Source organism: Schistosoma mansoni (genome assembly GCF_000237925.1).
Source record: "Schistosoma mansoni, WGS project CABG00000000 data, supercontig 0224, strain Puerto Rico, whole genome shotgun sequence".
Taxonomy (NCBI): domain Eukaryota; kingdom Metazoa; phylum Platyhelminthes; class Trematoda; order Strigeidida; family Schistosomatidae; genus Schistosoma; species Schistosoma mansoni.
This window is the reverse complement of record NW_017386090.1, coordinates 187,062-203,634: the sequence shown is the minus strand read 5'-3', so window position 1 is coordinate 203,634 and position 16,573 is coordinate 187,062. Positions and strand designations below refer to the sequence as shown.

The 16,573-nt window shown below is 37.0% G+C and overlaps 1 protein-coding gene across 1 annotated transcript; it reads left to right on the top strand.

The window, feature by feature from the left end:
- The first annotated feature begins 5,426 nt into the window (after positions 1-5,426).
- Smp_082560.1 (zinc finger protein, putative) lies at positions 5,427-13,429 on the top strand. Its single transcript, XM_018791876.1, has 5 exons — positions 5,427-5,509; positions 5,544-5,699; positions 7,536-8,069; positions 10,435-10,596; positions 13,059-13,429. The coding sequence occupies exons 1-4, from the start codon at positions 5,466-5,468 to the stop codon at positions 10,562-10,564; spliced, it is 864 nt and encodes a 287-aa protein (XP_018647287.1). The 5' UTR covers positions 5,427-5,465; the 3' UTR covers positions 10,565-10,596; positions 13,059-13,429.
- The last annotated feature ends 3,144 nt before the right edge of the window (positions 13,430-16,573 follow it).

Sequence of the window (16,573 nt, the reverse complement as noted above, 5' to 3'; positions counted from 1 at the left end):
TGCGTAAGGACACAAGATGAGCGGAAAAAAATAAACTAATACACTTACAAAAAGCGTAAAAGCGATCGGAAAAAAAAGTTTTTTGGGTTTTTTATATATATAAAAAGATATATATACGCTCAAAAAAATGTTTTTTTTTGTTTTCTTATATAAATAAACAAAATGAGCATATTAAAAAAATTTATAATGAACAATGAAAGGGTAATTCAAGATAAAGCTTATGTCCTACGTGCAATATTCGTTAAGATGTTCTGGAAATCTTACTCGTCTTCCAGAACGCGTTGTTTTAGGTTTATCTATCGACGTTGACGAAGTATCAAGTTGTGTGTCGGCTGTCGTGTAGGGTACTACGAGTGTAGGAGCCGTGTCGTACGATTGTACCGAAGGAAATTCGACGTAGCTAGGGTTTCCTTCTAAGTATGCTGCTTTGAGTCGATCGATACTGATGCTATCGTTCGTACCGTTCTTATCGACTACATAGTACTTGGGTTCGCGTTGAAGAACTTTGAAGGGTCCTTCGTATGCTGATTCGAGGGGTCGTCGATGTGAGTCTCGACGAACGAAGACGTGTGTACTATGTCGTAATTCGGGTTGAACGAAAATATCAGTTGATTGAGGTCGAGTGTGAGCAGGTTTAACTGAACGCATAGCGTTTGAAAGCCTACTCGTGTAAGAGTTTAGTTCCATGTTCAATGAAGAAGCTGCGCATTTGGGTATGAACCGTCTATAGAAACTTACGAGTCCGTTAAAAGTTCGTAACTGCTTGATCGTGGTCGGTTCTGGGTAATCCAGAATGACCGCCACTTTGCTCCTAAGGGGTCGGATGCCTTGGGCATCAATAGTATGTCCTAAGAAGTCTAGGGAGTTTGTTCCGATTTGGCATTTCTGAATGTTGACAGTAATCCCATGACTTTGGAGTCGATCGAAAACAATGTCCAGATGCTTGAGATGCGATTCTCTGTCCGGACTTGCTATTAGACAGTCATCAACATACGCATGTACTAAGTTGAGACCTCGGAAGACGTCGTCTACAAACCTTTGGAAGGTTTGAGCCGCGTTTCTTAAACCAAAAGGCATTCGCAAGAATTCGTAAAGACCGAAAGGAGTGATGATGGCGGTTTTAGGAATGTCGTCAGGTGCCATCGGTATTTGGTTATAAGCCCTAACCAAGCCGATTTTCGAAAAGACAGTTGTACCTTTCAAGGTAGCTGTCAAATCGTGAATATGAGGTAGCGGGTAACGATCGGGAATGGTTTTTGCATTCAGACGCCGATAATCACCAGTTGGCCGCCAATCATTGCTGTCCTTTTTAGGGACCATGTGCAATGGGGATGACCATGGACTATTCGATGGTCGAATTATATCTAAGTCTATCATATGCTCGAATTCGTTTTTGGCTAACCTAAGTTTTTCGGGGGCGAGTCGACGGGCTTTCGAGAATACAGGTGGTCCTGTAGTCGAGATGTGATGTGTAACATTGCTGGTTACACAAGGCAATTTCGATTGCGATTGGTATATCCCGGGGTATTTTTCGAGTACTGATTGGTACAAGGGGTCTATGGTATGCTTATTCGTGACTGGGGATAACCTGCAACCAGAACAAGGAGTTACGCAAACAGATAACTTAGTGTTTCTGTCTACTAACCTTCGTGAGCGTGTGTCGATGAGTAGATTGTGGTATTGTAACAGATCTATACCAATGATTGGCATAGAGACATCTGCAACAACGAAAATCCAGTGTATAGGTTTGCGTAAATCCACGTTAAGGTAGACGTACCTTTTACCGTAAGTAGCGATCGGCTTTCCGTTTGCCGCCTGTAAACTTAAAACAGACTCGCGAAGTCTGTCGTCGGGATTTGCTGGAAGAACGCCAACTTCTGCTCCAGTGTCGACGAGGTAGCGAACTTTCGTAGTCACATCCGTGGCATATAAGAGGCGGCTGTGTTCGCCGGCTACGGTTGCCGTTAACGCGTGCCGGCTGGGAAGTTTCCCGAAATCTTATTCGTGTCAGTCGCTTTAGACTTCGGGTAATTGCAGGGCTTCCTGCAATTTCTAGAAGATTTACCGTACTGGTTGTGATACCAGCACCAGTCGGGGTTGTCTCTCTCTCATGGTCGAGAGGCAGATCGCCTACGTGAGACACTTCTACGCGGGGTTTTTGACCGACTACGGTCATTACGAACTCCAAGATATCGTGTAAGCGTGTGACATAGTTCGGTTATGTCAGACGGGGTCGATTGAGGTTTTTCCTTGACGGAAAAAACCTCGGCCTTAGAAGATTTAGTGATTTCTAAGATTCGGTCGGCGTTGTTTTGAAATGAGACGAGCACTGCCTGCACCTGATGAGGAAGTTTAGACAAGAAGAGTTGTCTGAATAGGCCATCATCGAAAGTTCGTTGGCCGATAACCTCTCTCATTCTTAGCAGCATGTCTGTCGCAGAACCATGTTGCAAGTCGATGTTATGGAAGAGTTGGTCTAACCGTTGTCGGTCGGTTAGGTCTCCATGTTTGAGAATCGAACATTTGAGAGTTTCGTAAGGTTCGGGAACATCACTAGTAAACATACTAGGTGTTACGTACCTGTTGAACTCGCGCGGTAACGCCTTAACTACCGCGAGGAATCGTGTGCGCGAGTCCGTGATTCCGTGCATGCAAAAATCATCTTCAGCGTAGCAGAACCAGGACTCGATATTGTCGGGCCAAAATGGCGTTAACTGAATCGAAATAGGGGGAATAGACTTAAACTTAAGAACCTTAGGAGAGTGTTCCGTCATAGTAATATAGATAACGAAAAATGTCTAATTAAAATATATCCGGGAAAAAAAATTCGCGAAAAAACAGTATATCACAATATATAAAATTCAAATAAAGAATAACAATGAATAATAATATTCCAAAATGGAACAGACTCACAGTATATTGGCTTGGTGTACCAGATCACATTAGGCTCACCAATGAGGATACCACGGATATTCTAGTTTTGCAACTAGCAACCAGTAGTATCTTCTATAATCGTTCGTTTCCAGTCAAATAGAAACCAGAAGTCAGACGAGAAGAGACAGGAAAAATATATTTGATTCGTTACCAATATATCGAGAGACTTCGTTATTAACTGGCTATTGCAACGTAAGAGCTGTGCCCCACGCCGTGTTGCAACGTGATCTGGTGCGGATGCATGACCGAAAGCCTTCAGCCGAACAAGTCCACTTAAACAACGTGGTCAGCATCCAATGTCGAACACTTAATGAGCTATTGGTTTTGGGGAATTATTTACAGCTACAAGTTCATCTCCAGACAAGCACTTCACTTCAGATTCTCGACAACTGGGCTGCATCTCACAGTTCCCTTCAGATATACAAAACGTTTCTGGGACAAACAATGTTATTGCAGACGCTTCATCTCGCACTACCTCCTTCAACAGTTTCCAAGGCATCGACATTCAAAAAGAAAACAGCGGTATTCAAGACGGGTTATCTTCGATAACCATGAATCTATGGATCAAACAGATGGCAACAGGTACGGAAACTTTACTGTATGACACACCTTTAGGTGAGAATCGCCTAATCGTGTCGAAACATTATCGATGCAACGTCTCCAACACGTTGCACAAACCTTCTCATCCAACTGTTTGAGTAACCATCAAGTCCATAGCAGAACGATTTTGTTGGCCTGGTATAAAGACGCGAAGAAATGGCCACGCTCCAGTGTGAACTACCGGAAATCTAAAGTGATTAGACACAACAAATGTCCCTTATGCTCTTTCACAACTCCCGACGCCCGTTTTGACCTACACCAAATTCAGATGAACACTCTTACTTCTCAACGTGTATGTACAGTTTCACACGTTGGCACGAGGCAGTACCTATGGAAGACATTACTGCTTAAACAGTGGCCTGCACCTTCGCCAAATGATGGGTAACAAATTCCAGTTGCCCTTCAACTATCGCTACAGACCGAGAACGCCAGTTTGAATCTGGACCACCCATAAACTAACAGGTTGGCAGAACGATTTCACTGACAGTTGGGAGCTTCACTCTCAGCTGCAAATGCTTCACAATAGACCAACTCTCTTCCACTTGTTTTACTCGGTATTCACAATGCAGGAAAAGCTGACGTTGGATGGACTGCAGCACAACTTGTTTACAGAAAGTCACTCTGACTACTAGAAGGATATATGAATTCTTCATCTCTTTCAGTGAATATGGGTCTAAACCCCTACGCATGCAAGCTTATAAACACTATGGGTTCAGTTAAACCTGTTTTCATTTTACCGAAATCAACTGAAATTTCCGTTCAACCTGCCTTACGACATAGTACATATGTTTTCGTACGTCACGATTCATCACGACCCCTCTAAATTGCATATATAGGACCCTTCAAAGTCCTTCGTAGCATACCTGAATACTATATCATCGTTATGACCGAAACTAACGATAACGTCAGCACTTACTGTCTAAAAGCCGAAAATTTAGAAGGAAACCATGTCATTCTTGATCTTCTTTCCATACAAGCGAACGATATTAGCTTGAAAATTGTGACACAACCCTTTGTCGCAAGTTTTGCATGCCTACGCACATACTGGTGTATCTAGACATCCACTTATAGTTTCACTTCTTTACTTTGCAGAACGGATGGAATAGATGAAAAACTGACGAGACATACGACGGATTGAAATTTTCATTGTATATTTTTTACTGTCACATTGTACCACTCAGCCCCTTATATTGGGGAAAGATTACCAGATGCTGATGAACATAGCAAGCAAGGATGTTAATCAACGGCAAGCTCGTTAGTTGTAAAATTCCAACTGACCACATCCACCACCTCACTAGGAGGAGGAGTGAGCTGTAGCGGTAAGCCAATCCTCAAAATAAATAGTTCTGTAAGTCTCCGACGACCTTATTAGTTTTACGCGACACACCCATGCTGAAGTGCCCGGTCACGCATCTGCACCAGATCGCCAGTGGTTATGCCGTGCTTCTTATTCCTTTCAACTACTAACGACCAAATCCTTCTCAGTGGGTAAGATCTTCCGGATAAAAATACCAGGCAATTAAGTTTCTATTACTGAGGACTGGGTAGTTGCTCAAACTGTCTGTAATCAAGAATTCATTGATCACTCATTGGATAACCAGATACGACAAGAATTTGTATTGTTTTGAACATATAAGACCATAGTATATTAAAAATATACCTTCTCGAACAATATGTTCCCAACGAGTTGTCACGGTGGACATTTTTCATGAGATTTCTAATTCAATAAATAAACGTGAAAATTACTGTTTATTCTGAAGGTCTTATACATTTCTGATATTCATCAAAGGATGAGGAAGTCTAAGTTTAAGAAAATAATCAGAAGATGTAGGGTTTCACTGATAATAAAATTATACAGTTTATTACACCTAATGGTGTTTAAGTATACGAACAGCTAATTGCGGGATTACAGTTGTTAACGCTGCACATCTATGTCTCGCTCATCAAAAGAAGATTGGGTTTGTAGTAATCCGAAGTAAGATTACCAACCTTCAAAAATAAGTTTTTAGATGTAAAAATGTGAATTTTGCTAAAAGGGACAAGTGCAACCGCTGTGACAAGCCTAGGAAATTTGTGGCCCCAGGTAATGCTGGTTTAGAGGTCGGGAAACAACTAGCCGAAAAAAGCAAAGGTCTTTTCAGTCCAGATGATTGGATTTGTAAGACGTAAGTGCGTGACGAAAATCTTTAATGATTTCGAGTGCAGCCACGTGCTGTAGTTCGGTGTCACCTTAATGGCTACTCATTATAAAACGTTACTTCGTCGTAAATAAGTTTATGTAACGTCTCCGTAACAAGATTGCTCATGGTTTTCCATCCTTCAGGAAATTCGACTCATCACACTCAGTTCTGCTAAACCCAAGTTTCGGTTATTTGCTTTTATTGACTTTTCATGGATGGTACCAATGTATGAAAACAAGCTTATGCTATTCTATAAGTGACTGTAGAAAATAAAGTCAGAAATCGGGGTTATGATTCAGAATAAGAAATTTGTGTCACGGCTTTTACCACGAACTGACTTCAGTTATAATGCAGCACTATGTAACTTTCCGTGTCCACCAAATGTAGCTATATAAATGTTGAGCACGTACTTTCTAAAATCTGATCAGTTCGTTCCTATATCTCATCGTCTTATGTTTGAGGCGAGCATTCTGCCACACAGAATGGGATCTTAGGTGAACTTCATTGTGTAAATTAACCCACCCCTCACATATACCCAACTCAATGTAACGTCTGTCGGGCTTAGTAATAACAGCGAGACCACAATTTATGGACGACCCAATTAAATTAAGGACAGCAGGCCTTGAATTTGGTGGTGGGGAGAGTCAGCTCTCCTCGAAATGCTCTTACATGGCCACGCATATACAGCCACTGTCAGGGAAGTCCTGCTCACTGCCTTCTCGCACCAGGGGTGTTTACAAAATTAAGAAGATAAAAAGCGAATATCCAGAGTTTTAACCGGGTTAGTGGACACGGAAAGTCCACCTAGAAAAGTTGGAAAGCCCTGACCCCAAACCAGTGGTGCGTATGGGCTCCCTTAACCTGATGGAACAGATGGCATATGAACCAATTATTGGTCACCGGCTACCATGGGACTGCATCTCCTATTGTTGCTCCACTGCTTTGTGGATTAGAACTTCAGGTCGAAAGCCCCGAGTGTGGCCCCCTAAGAAAAACCACCTTTGGTCTGGCCACCCAAGCAGTATCACAAGTCACACTCAATTCATGTGATTTGTGTGGCGCATATGTATCTGGTGTCCCTTTGTACCAATATTTCTGTGTTCAAATTGTCTGCGTGACTATCGTAACCAATGGTTGGAGACTCTAGGTGACATGGCTCAGAATCGATCCCTTAAACCTTGAGATTAAAATTGCTTCATAACGTTATTCCTTCCTGTACTATATCCTTGTATACAACCTTTCTTTTATATATTACCACCACTAAATTAACTACTATGAATTCGGTGTTCATCTTGTTGTGCTAACGAGGTATGACAATTTGGACCGATGCATATTTGTGCCTAGTCCTACGTTGTAGCTGACTGACTGACTATGTGTTCAAATAAGTTGGCAAAATATCTCGAACTTCCATAATAATCAGCTTTTCTAATTCAATTGCTTCTGGAATAGTTCCTAGTCCCGTATTCGCTTCACTCAACTGATTAGGACTTAGTAAGTGAAATACTTAAATTACACGTCTTATAACTTGTACATAAAATCGTAATTTGCTATATAGCTTCCTACTTTTATCCTTTTCCTCTTTAAATATTCTTCTCATTATAAGTACACACGTTAATCAGCTGGACTAGTTTTAAAGTTTATTTTTTGAATTCCTTTCTTAAAATATTTTGAAAGTGTTCTAACCCTTAATCGTCCACAGTTTAGAGTGTAGAATTTTACACATCTTTTTTAATTCACAGTGCTTTATACAGTAGATAAATGTTGACTTATTTCACATCTTCATCGTTTAATCTCAGTCCATTCCTTAAACATTTTTCATAGATGTGGAAATATCAACTGGGCACGTCGAAGTACTTGCAACGTGTGCAACGGATCGAAGATCGACGTACAAGGAGAAAGAACAGGTTATGGTGGAGGGTTTATGGAGCGCGATGAGGTAGTTGAATACAGAGAACGCAGAGACTCAGATGATGAGTTTGATGAATTCGGTCGCAAAAAGAAAAGTTTCCGGAAAAATCAAAGTGAACAACCCAGCAACCATGACCCGTCTAATTTTGGTAACAATTCTGTTACACGAGTTCGTGATAAAGATGATGAGGACGAAAATGGCAATAATAAAGGTGATGATAGTGAGGATGAAGATTCTGGCGATGATGCTGATCTCTCAAAGTATGATATTTGGGGAGCAGAAAACAACGATTCGGGTGATGAGTTATCAAATCAACGAGAACCTGCATCTCCACAAAAAGCTGCAAAAAACAAATCACGAAGTCATAGTCACTCATCTTCCTCGGATTCAGACTCTGATTCTTCTTCATCTTCTAGCCAGACCTCACACTCTGACTCATCATCAAGGTATTTTGAATTTAAAATATTTTATATTTAAGGAAATCGATTTGTGTGCTCAGGTTGATTTATTTTAACCGATTAAGTTTCTGTCGTTTCATTGATTGGTATTTTTATTATGTATGAATCTCAGAATTTAAGACGTTTTTAAAGGCTGTTTGCTGATATCGTATAATATATATAGTCTCCATAAGGTAGTCTTAGATGTTAATAACCAAGTGGAAAAAACCGCAGAGTTTTAGTGACTTCGTTAACGGTTATTAAACAACTCATGTAAGTAAAAGTATTAACGGAAGCAACCGAAAAGCAGGTTATTTACTCCATCTCAGTAGCTATGACTGATGTTATTAATGAATTCAGCAAGGTTGAAAATGTATTTGGAATCCCAAGGTGTTCAGTATCCTTACAGGAGTAATAATCAACTAACCTACCATTAGAAGTAAAAAACTGCTTCATTGATTTATTTAGATACATAAATTAGTCCATCAGAATACTGGCTATTCGTTTGGTTGATTGAGCTGTACTATTTAGATTTTAGCGTTAAAACCTATATGGTGAAGGCTCTTTACTCGAACACTACTAGTCGAGTCAGAGCTTATAGTGAACTGTCATCTGATTTTGCAACCTAAGGTGGTGTCCGTCAAGGCTGTCCACTATCTCCATTTTTGTTCAACTTCATCATAGACCTACTGCTGGAAATAACGGTCTTGTCATCTGAATTTTCGGGAATTGACCTACCAGGAGGTCCACTTTGGAAAGTGCAAAGCACATGCCATACCTACGGGCATTGATTACCAACTGATTGAGTGCGATTTATATAGTTTGACTCATCTCACAGTAAGAAAATATCATCGTCATACTAAAGTCAAAAAGTCTTTCCCTAGGTAATGAGTTCGCACCATCATTATCTACTTCCATCAGAGATGTTTCCAGAACGTAGCCGATAGCAAAGTTGGAGAGAAATGGCAAGATTAGAGAAACCTGCCTAACCCCACTGCTTGAGTGGATCAGTGGTGAGGTGGTTTTATACCATCATTTTGCCTGAGGTATTTGTATACAAAGCCTTCAAGATGTTAACACACTTTATGTACACCCTTCTTCAACAGACATTTTGATAGAATAGTTCAACAAATCGAAGAAGTCATTAATCTATAGTGGTTAGAGATTGCTAATATAACTGGCGTAACGCTAGGGAACTAGTTCAGCTAATACCAACCAATCTTCAAGTATTGTAAGTGAATATTTGGGTTTTCTGAGCTAGATAATTTGCGTAAAACTCCTAAAGTTACTCTGAACGACGCCAATATCAAACTCAAATTTGTAAATTTTAAGTTTGTCCTCCATGACTTTTGCTGATATGTGCACTTACATTGTTAGCGACTGTTTTGCTTAGTATCATTAGTTGACCTCTCCTCCATAATTTGATAGATTGATTCCATATTGATATGTCTGTTTATTGTTTCTTCAGTTTGTGGTTTACATATATTTCCAGTTAAATTCATACTGATATCTTTCCACGCCCATTGGTATATATGTTGTGTAGCTATTAATCAATATGTCTGTTATATTATTTACTTATCCAATTATTGATGATATTTTTTCTTATTTGTTAGAATTTTTCGCCTAAATAATGCTAACTTTGTATGAACCCCTTTTATTTTACATAATGTAGTGATTGAATTATCTTAGTTGAAATCATGAGTCAATTGAAGCTAGATCACCATGGAAAACCTGGAAGCACTGGACGGCCGTTTCGTCCTATTATGGGATCGTGGATGCGCACTGTTGAGTCTAGCTTCAATTGACTCACGCTTTCAACTATGAAAATACTGAATCTCCACAAAACCCCTTCTGATAATTGAATTATCGTTTTATTGATATTAAAATATGCTTCAATGTTCTGTTGGTGTTTTTAAATGTTCTTTTATGTAAAAATGATGCGTTCTGTGACTCTAGTGTGTAATTTCATAGTAGTAGTCTACCAATAGAGTGCATTTGTACAAATATTTATTTGCGTGGAATAATCAGTAAATGTTTTTTTTAAAAATTTCATGTTAGGTGAAGGTACTGGAGTTAGTTAGTTTGTTTGATTAAGATTCATATATGGTTTGTGTTTAGCGTTAAATTGATACTGTGTTTGTTGACTTTTTGAACAAATCTACTTTTGTTTAGTCATCAACAAGCTTGATAATGATATCAAAACTCTATTCTATCACATCATATCATCATCATCCGGCTAAATTTTACCCTGTTGTCTCGTAATTTTGTGCCCTACGCTTAATTTATGGTTTATTATCTCTTATGTAATTATTATATTAAGTTTTTAATCGTGTTGTACTCAAAATGTCTCATACCTTGCTTATTATAATTTCAGTTCCCACAGTGAAGCATCTTCCAAACCCGAAAGTCAATCCAATAGCAAAAGATCTCATCCTAACAACGGAAATGCAGACAATGATAGTGACAGCTCAACTCATGTAAACCACAAACGAAAAAAACAATAATGGACAACAACAATACGATCGGTTGGTGTTCGGTACAGAGAGCAGTGCCAATCTCTAATATAATCTCGACGCTCCGTGTCGCTTAATATGATAGTATATATATATATATATATATATATATATATATACGCACTACATTTTGCATAGTAGTTACTTCGTTAGCGATCTTTTTTAAATTAATTTGTCTTAAACAAATCTGTAAGCTCCAATCTAGGTGTAATCAATATGGGTTTATGAAAATTTCATAAAAAATAGTATATAAACTATTATTGAAGTGTTTATCGATATAAAACTAAATATAGTCAACAATAAAATCATCGGAAAAGCAGTCAACTTTCCACTTTGGAAGCACCAATCAAAAGCTTATTATTTACTACTCATTCCCCAACCCCCCCCCCCCGAAAAAAAAGTTGAGTAGTAATAGACTTCACGATCTGTTAACAACTTGTTGTTTCTTTGGTAAATCCTGACTCTATGTAAATCTGTTAGGTTAGACTTCATAACAATTTATCTAAATATTAAGTTGGAGAAATTCAATTTCAACCTTATATAACTCTTTTAGTATTGTGCAGCCACTGACAACAAAAGTTTAGTTTCATATGATGTCAACAGTAATCTTCATATGTCCGTCACCCATAGAATTTCTAAATTGTTGGGTTTACAAATATTGTTTTCTTTTTTGATCAAAAAAACATAATGGATCTGTAGTTTAGTATAGCTTGGACATCAAACTTTCAGTCAATGGATCTCATGTCCAAACCTCATTTTATCTACTGTAATTTGGGTAACTCAAACTTTAATTATCTGTAAACTTCTAAGTAATGAAGTTCATCTGCTGGAATACTAGGGTCAAATCAACTACACTTTAAGTGGGTTTTTCTTAGTTCGTTTAAATCCAGTTACTGTATCTATATTACACTAAATAACTGTTCTTTCTTATTAATTCTACTCGTTCACGTTTAAATAGCAACCAAACAATATTTGTACCTGTCACATTGACTGTTACAACAGTCAGAAGTGGAAAATCACTTAGTGATCTTGCTATTCATTTTCGACCGATTATTCGTTATCTGTAGAGTAACCCATTCATACTACTTTAGTTGGATATCTTACACAAATAATCTCAACTCTCGAACATTTATTTACTTAGTCCTTACTAGTTGGTCAGTAATTCTATCTATATCTTAATTGGCTTAAAGATGGGAATCAGTCTTGTTCAACAACCTCACTCATATCAGTATGAAAACTAGCGCTAACACAAATTTTTACCAGTCTCTACGTTCATTATAGCTGATTGATAAATCTTTTTATTAATTCATTCTGATTTTCATAAGATTGACCTTTATATTTATTCTCATTGTTTATATTAATATATTTACTGTAATCGTTTATCCATTTATTCAACTACCAGATATACACAATATTCAATATAAAACTTCTTTAAATTAAAACCTCATGGAAAAGAATACTGTTGATTCTATTTCCTTGTTTATCTAGCACAACAGTAAGATGGCTCTAAATATATTAATAAGTCAATTTATATTGCAACAATTTTGTAGCATACCATGATGAGAAAAGTGATTTGAATTAGATTAGTAAAGAGAGATGAAGTAAGAAGTAGTTAATTATGAAGAACTATGAGCTAAACAGTGTAGTTATACAACTATACAGAACAATTTCAAGTTTCATTTTCAGCTACTAATCACATTTAAGGTCAATGATCATCTTACTAAGAAGTATGGATAAGTTCAATTCATTCGCTGACCTACATGTTTCTTCTCATCAACCTAATGCCAGTCACTACTTAGACATATGTAATATGAATCAACCATGTAAATCACTACAGGTCCACAACTTAATAAGCAAAACCGCGTACTATGTATGGAAAATTCAGTCAAGTGACTACATCGTTCACTTTTACCTTGCATAATATCACTTTAGTGATCCTTTAGACAGCAATAAACCAGCTATGTGCCATACTCCTATGATATGTTCTTTTAATGAACAGGGAAACTTCTTGTTAGACGGTGTCCATCATTGATCTCTATCAAATCTTTCCCCAATCACTAGCATCAATGTGCAATAGTGAATTCTTGGAGTAAGTTGCTTGATTACTTTGTTTTCTAATATCAAACTGGGTATGAGCATCCTAACAACTGGAAGGTCATCTACTATGGTAATTTCCTAACTTCTATTAATTAATAGATCTTATATTTAATTTACAAGTACCATGTCTTTTGATTTAGATATGGCTCAATGAAAGTACTCCCTCATTTCCATCACTACAATGAATTTTACTAATAACTGAATAATTAATTTTTCATTATCTTAGTTCTTTTAAGTTGATTTACGTCTGATTATTTATCCCTATTTTTTTCCTCATTGCTCCGAATTCATGTATCATTGTGTTCATCCTGGGGAAATGCAATCATCACGCCTCATTTTTTCACAACCTATTCTGTTGGCATTCAACTTATAAACAATAACCTATCAGGTTACTCCTGTAAAACAACACTTATTCAGGACAATACTTTTTTCTATCTCCTTTACCTACGAAATAATGAAATTGCAATATAAAGATGTCATTGTAGATTGTTCATTCTTTTATATATAATCTTCAATGTCATCTTCACCTTTTTGCAATTCTATCCCCTTTTTTGTATATGTGTATGCAGTTATGTCATTAGGATTTATTTCCTGTTTTTCTCTTAAAATAATGATTATTTTTAAAGGATCTGAATATAATTCTCCTGTTGTCTTGTTATCATAACTATTCGTAACATTAGTTAATTTGCATCCGTTCTACTTACGTGTATATGTACAGTGTTCATATTGCGCTTACTAAATATATAACATCTTTTATTGATTTCAGTATTGTTCGTATTACTCCTATGGAATTCCGCTGTTTTATATTAAAGCTCAGTGATTTATTTGAGAAGTTATCAATTTACTAGATAGTTTACTTAACTTGCGTTAAATATCACAACAACTTTATTTTGCCTTATGAGCTGTAGTTACTTGATTGTATATCTTAGTGTGATGTGACTGTTTATTTGGTCAGATAAGTACTTTCTGAAATAACTTAATTGTCGTACTTCGGCACCAAGAATCTACGTAAGTCAATACTTTTCAGACTCATATTCGTAGTTTAAGCGTATCCTCTGATTTAAGTTGTGATTTATCAGTCTACCTCATCAATAATGAAATTTCGCGAATTCGTGTAAGATTGCGTTTTTCCTGATAGAAGTAGTGCTTTGTTTTTTTTCCATTTTTCAAACTTGTATAGTGTCAATTTTGTTAAACACATCAGTTCCAGGTTCTGGGTCCGAATCTTGCGAGGCTGGATCGTGAATGCGCACTGCTGAGGAGTTCCACAATAGGACGAAACGGCCTTCCAGTGTTTCCAGGTTTTCCATGGTGGTCTAGCTTCAATCGACCCATGATCTCAACTATATAAACCTTCATGAGTGTTTGACAGCTATGTCCGCAGTATTTTTTTAAGCCTATAACCACGAAAGTTCACCAAATGTTAACTATTTTAGTAAACACTTTCTCATTAAACTATCAGTATTTATTTATTGTAGAATTACTAAGCCCTTGTACGACAAGTGTGTTTCACAGTGCTTTTACTCAATAGTGAACTCTGTACACATAATATTACATGTAGTAACTAAGAGTGTGAATTTAATTTCAACTTATCAGCTACATTTTTAACCGCTGGTACGAGAGAAAATGTTTGTTTCACTCGATAACATATTTATATCTCCATGTCAATCGGTTCCGTACATCAGTTGAAAGAAAACCAGTATGGAAATCCATAAGTTATTAGTCTGAATTTTATAAACAGTCCAATTTTCATCGAATTTTATACATCCGTATATATAACCATTATCTAACGTGAAATGAAATTATATTGTCTGTCTCGTGTTTCCTCAAATCTATGTGTCAACTGCTATGAATATTAGTCTGACGCTTAACTTATATTTTCTGGCGGTCTCACTTTTCTTCGAGGTTGAATTCCCTGTACCTATGATAGGTTTGACCGTTGAAACCTAGTACAGCCTCACAAGAATAGTGAAGTGAAATTTCTATTGAATAGACTGATGGTAGAGAATAAATATCGGGTGGTTAAAAATGTTTAATTAATCCTCATAACTAGTAGGCTACTAAAAAGCTACTGATTTAAGAAAAACTAAGAAGCATTCTCTGTTCTTAAGGTATTATGCATCAATCTCTCTATGTGAATATTGCATACAATCAAAGTTTGGAGTAGTCTCTGCTTTGTAATCGGCAAATAATAGATTGTTACAAAAAGTGACACTTTATCATAGACCGACTGTAGTTTAAGGTTAATTATAGTTTGATTCCAACCAAAGAACAATTATTCTGTGCTTATAAAGAGGTCTTCAGGGAGAAATTTATTTCTAATGTTGAATGATGCAGAAATTTAGTAGTATTCATGTATCCAGTTAGCGTAGAATGGCTGACTCACTTGTGTTGCTGCCGAGAACACGTTCCAAAAAAGTAATCAGACCCGTGAAACTATTGTCTCGTATACTCCACCTCTAACCCAGTCTATGTTGAGGTGTACATAAATTCTGTGTTAGAGTGACTGCAGGCCATACTGTTAAATAAACTGAAACTATGTAAAGAAGTCGGCGCAATCAATTAACTCACACTATTTCAAACCTCAAGAAAACAATAACAGTAAATATTTTCAGAAATAAATGTTTTATGTTGTTAGACACGGACGAATAAATGGAAAAGCCCAAACTTTAAGAACTACTTCACAGTGGATTGTTATATTCTTTTTGTGACATCCCTATGCTCCTTTTATTCGACTTAGTTGTCACGACTAACAATTAGTAATTTATCTTTTACTCAATTTTGTACTTCAAATGGCCTAGTTATTTATGGATTACAATTTCTTATTTCTGTTGCATTGTTCTCTTGTTCCTAGCATGTTATCATGAGGTTTTTAGTCATGATAAAATGTAAGTCGGCTTACTATTCTCATATTCTGATTGTGTAGGTCGAGCGCCAAAAGAACTTTCGCAGGCCAATTGGCTTCATCACACTTATTGGAGACAAAAGCAAATTCATCGTTAGTGAACTCAGTAATTTGGTGATTCTATTAAGTAAACATATTTAGCAGGCACATAGAAGTTGAATTCATGACAGTTTTATTTTTCTCCAAGACGATTTCGGACTTAAGACCAAATGCCTCGTAACTGTGAATACATACCTATTAAAATAAATAAGTCTCCAGGGTTCTGACTTTGAATATTTTGATAATTCATTTAACTAAAACTTAGTGAGTTTAGGAAGAAGTAGAATTCTCATACATACACACTACATTGTGGTGTCGTAGTTATTAATACAGACAGAATATTTTGATTATGTATTTATGAAATTGGTGGAAACCTTTGTCTCTCAGAGAGTATAACAACTGAGTAGACCGTTAACAAAGTGATATTGTCAAATCCAAGTTCCATAATGAATTGGTTGATTTCTCAACTGGGTCATAGCTCGATTTCATTTGTACAAGAATCTGGTTTTGGGGTGTTCATACCCTAATCGGTCAGTTATTTACCTAGATATGTATTCAAACAGTTTTATCTCTCAAATGCAAATGAACCACGACGAAAATTGTAGGAACAGCTAAGCCAATCAGAAAATCGATGTTAATTAGTGGTCTGTACAATCAATCTCAGTGGATACAGTGCTCTCAATAATTCAGTTGTTTCAATAAGATTATGCGATATATGTTGCTTCACTAACTGCATCTGGAATTTACTGAATACAACCAGTTGCATGCCACTAAAGCATTTATTATATAACTCGAACTACGATATATCTGTAGGTTGTTTTCAGTGTGCTAACCTATCCTTGAGGATGAACCTGCATGGTGTGTAAGAATTATAGAGTAATAGTTGTATATTCAGTAAATTATCTTAGAGTTAAACTTCCTGAATTCGTAGTAAGACGCCTTATTCAACACAGTAATAT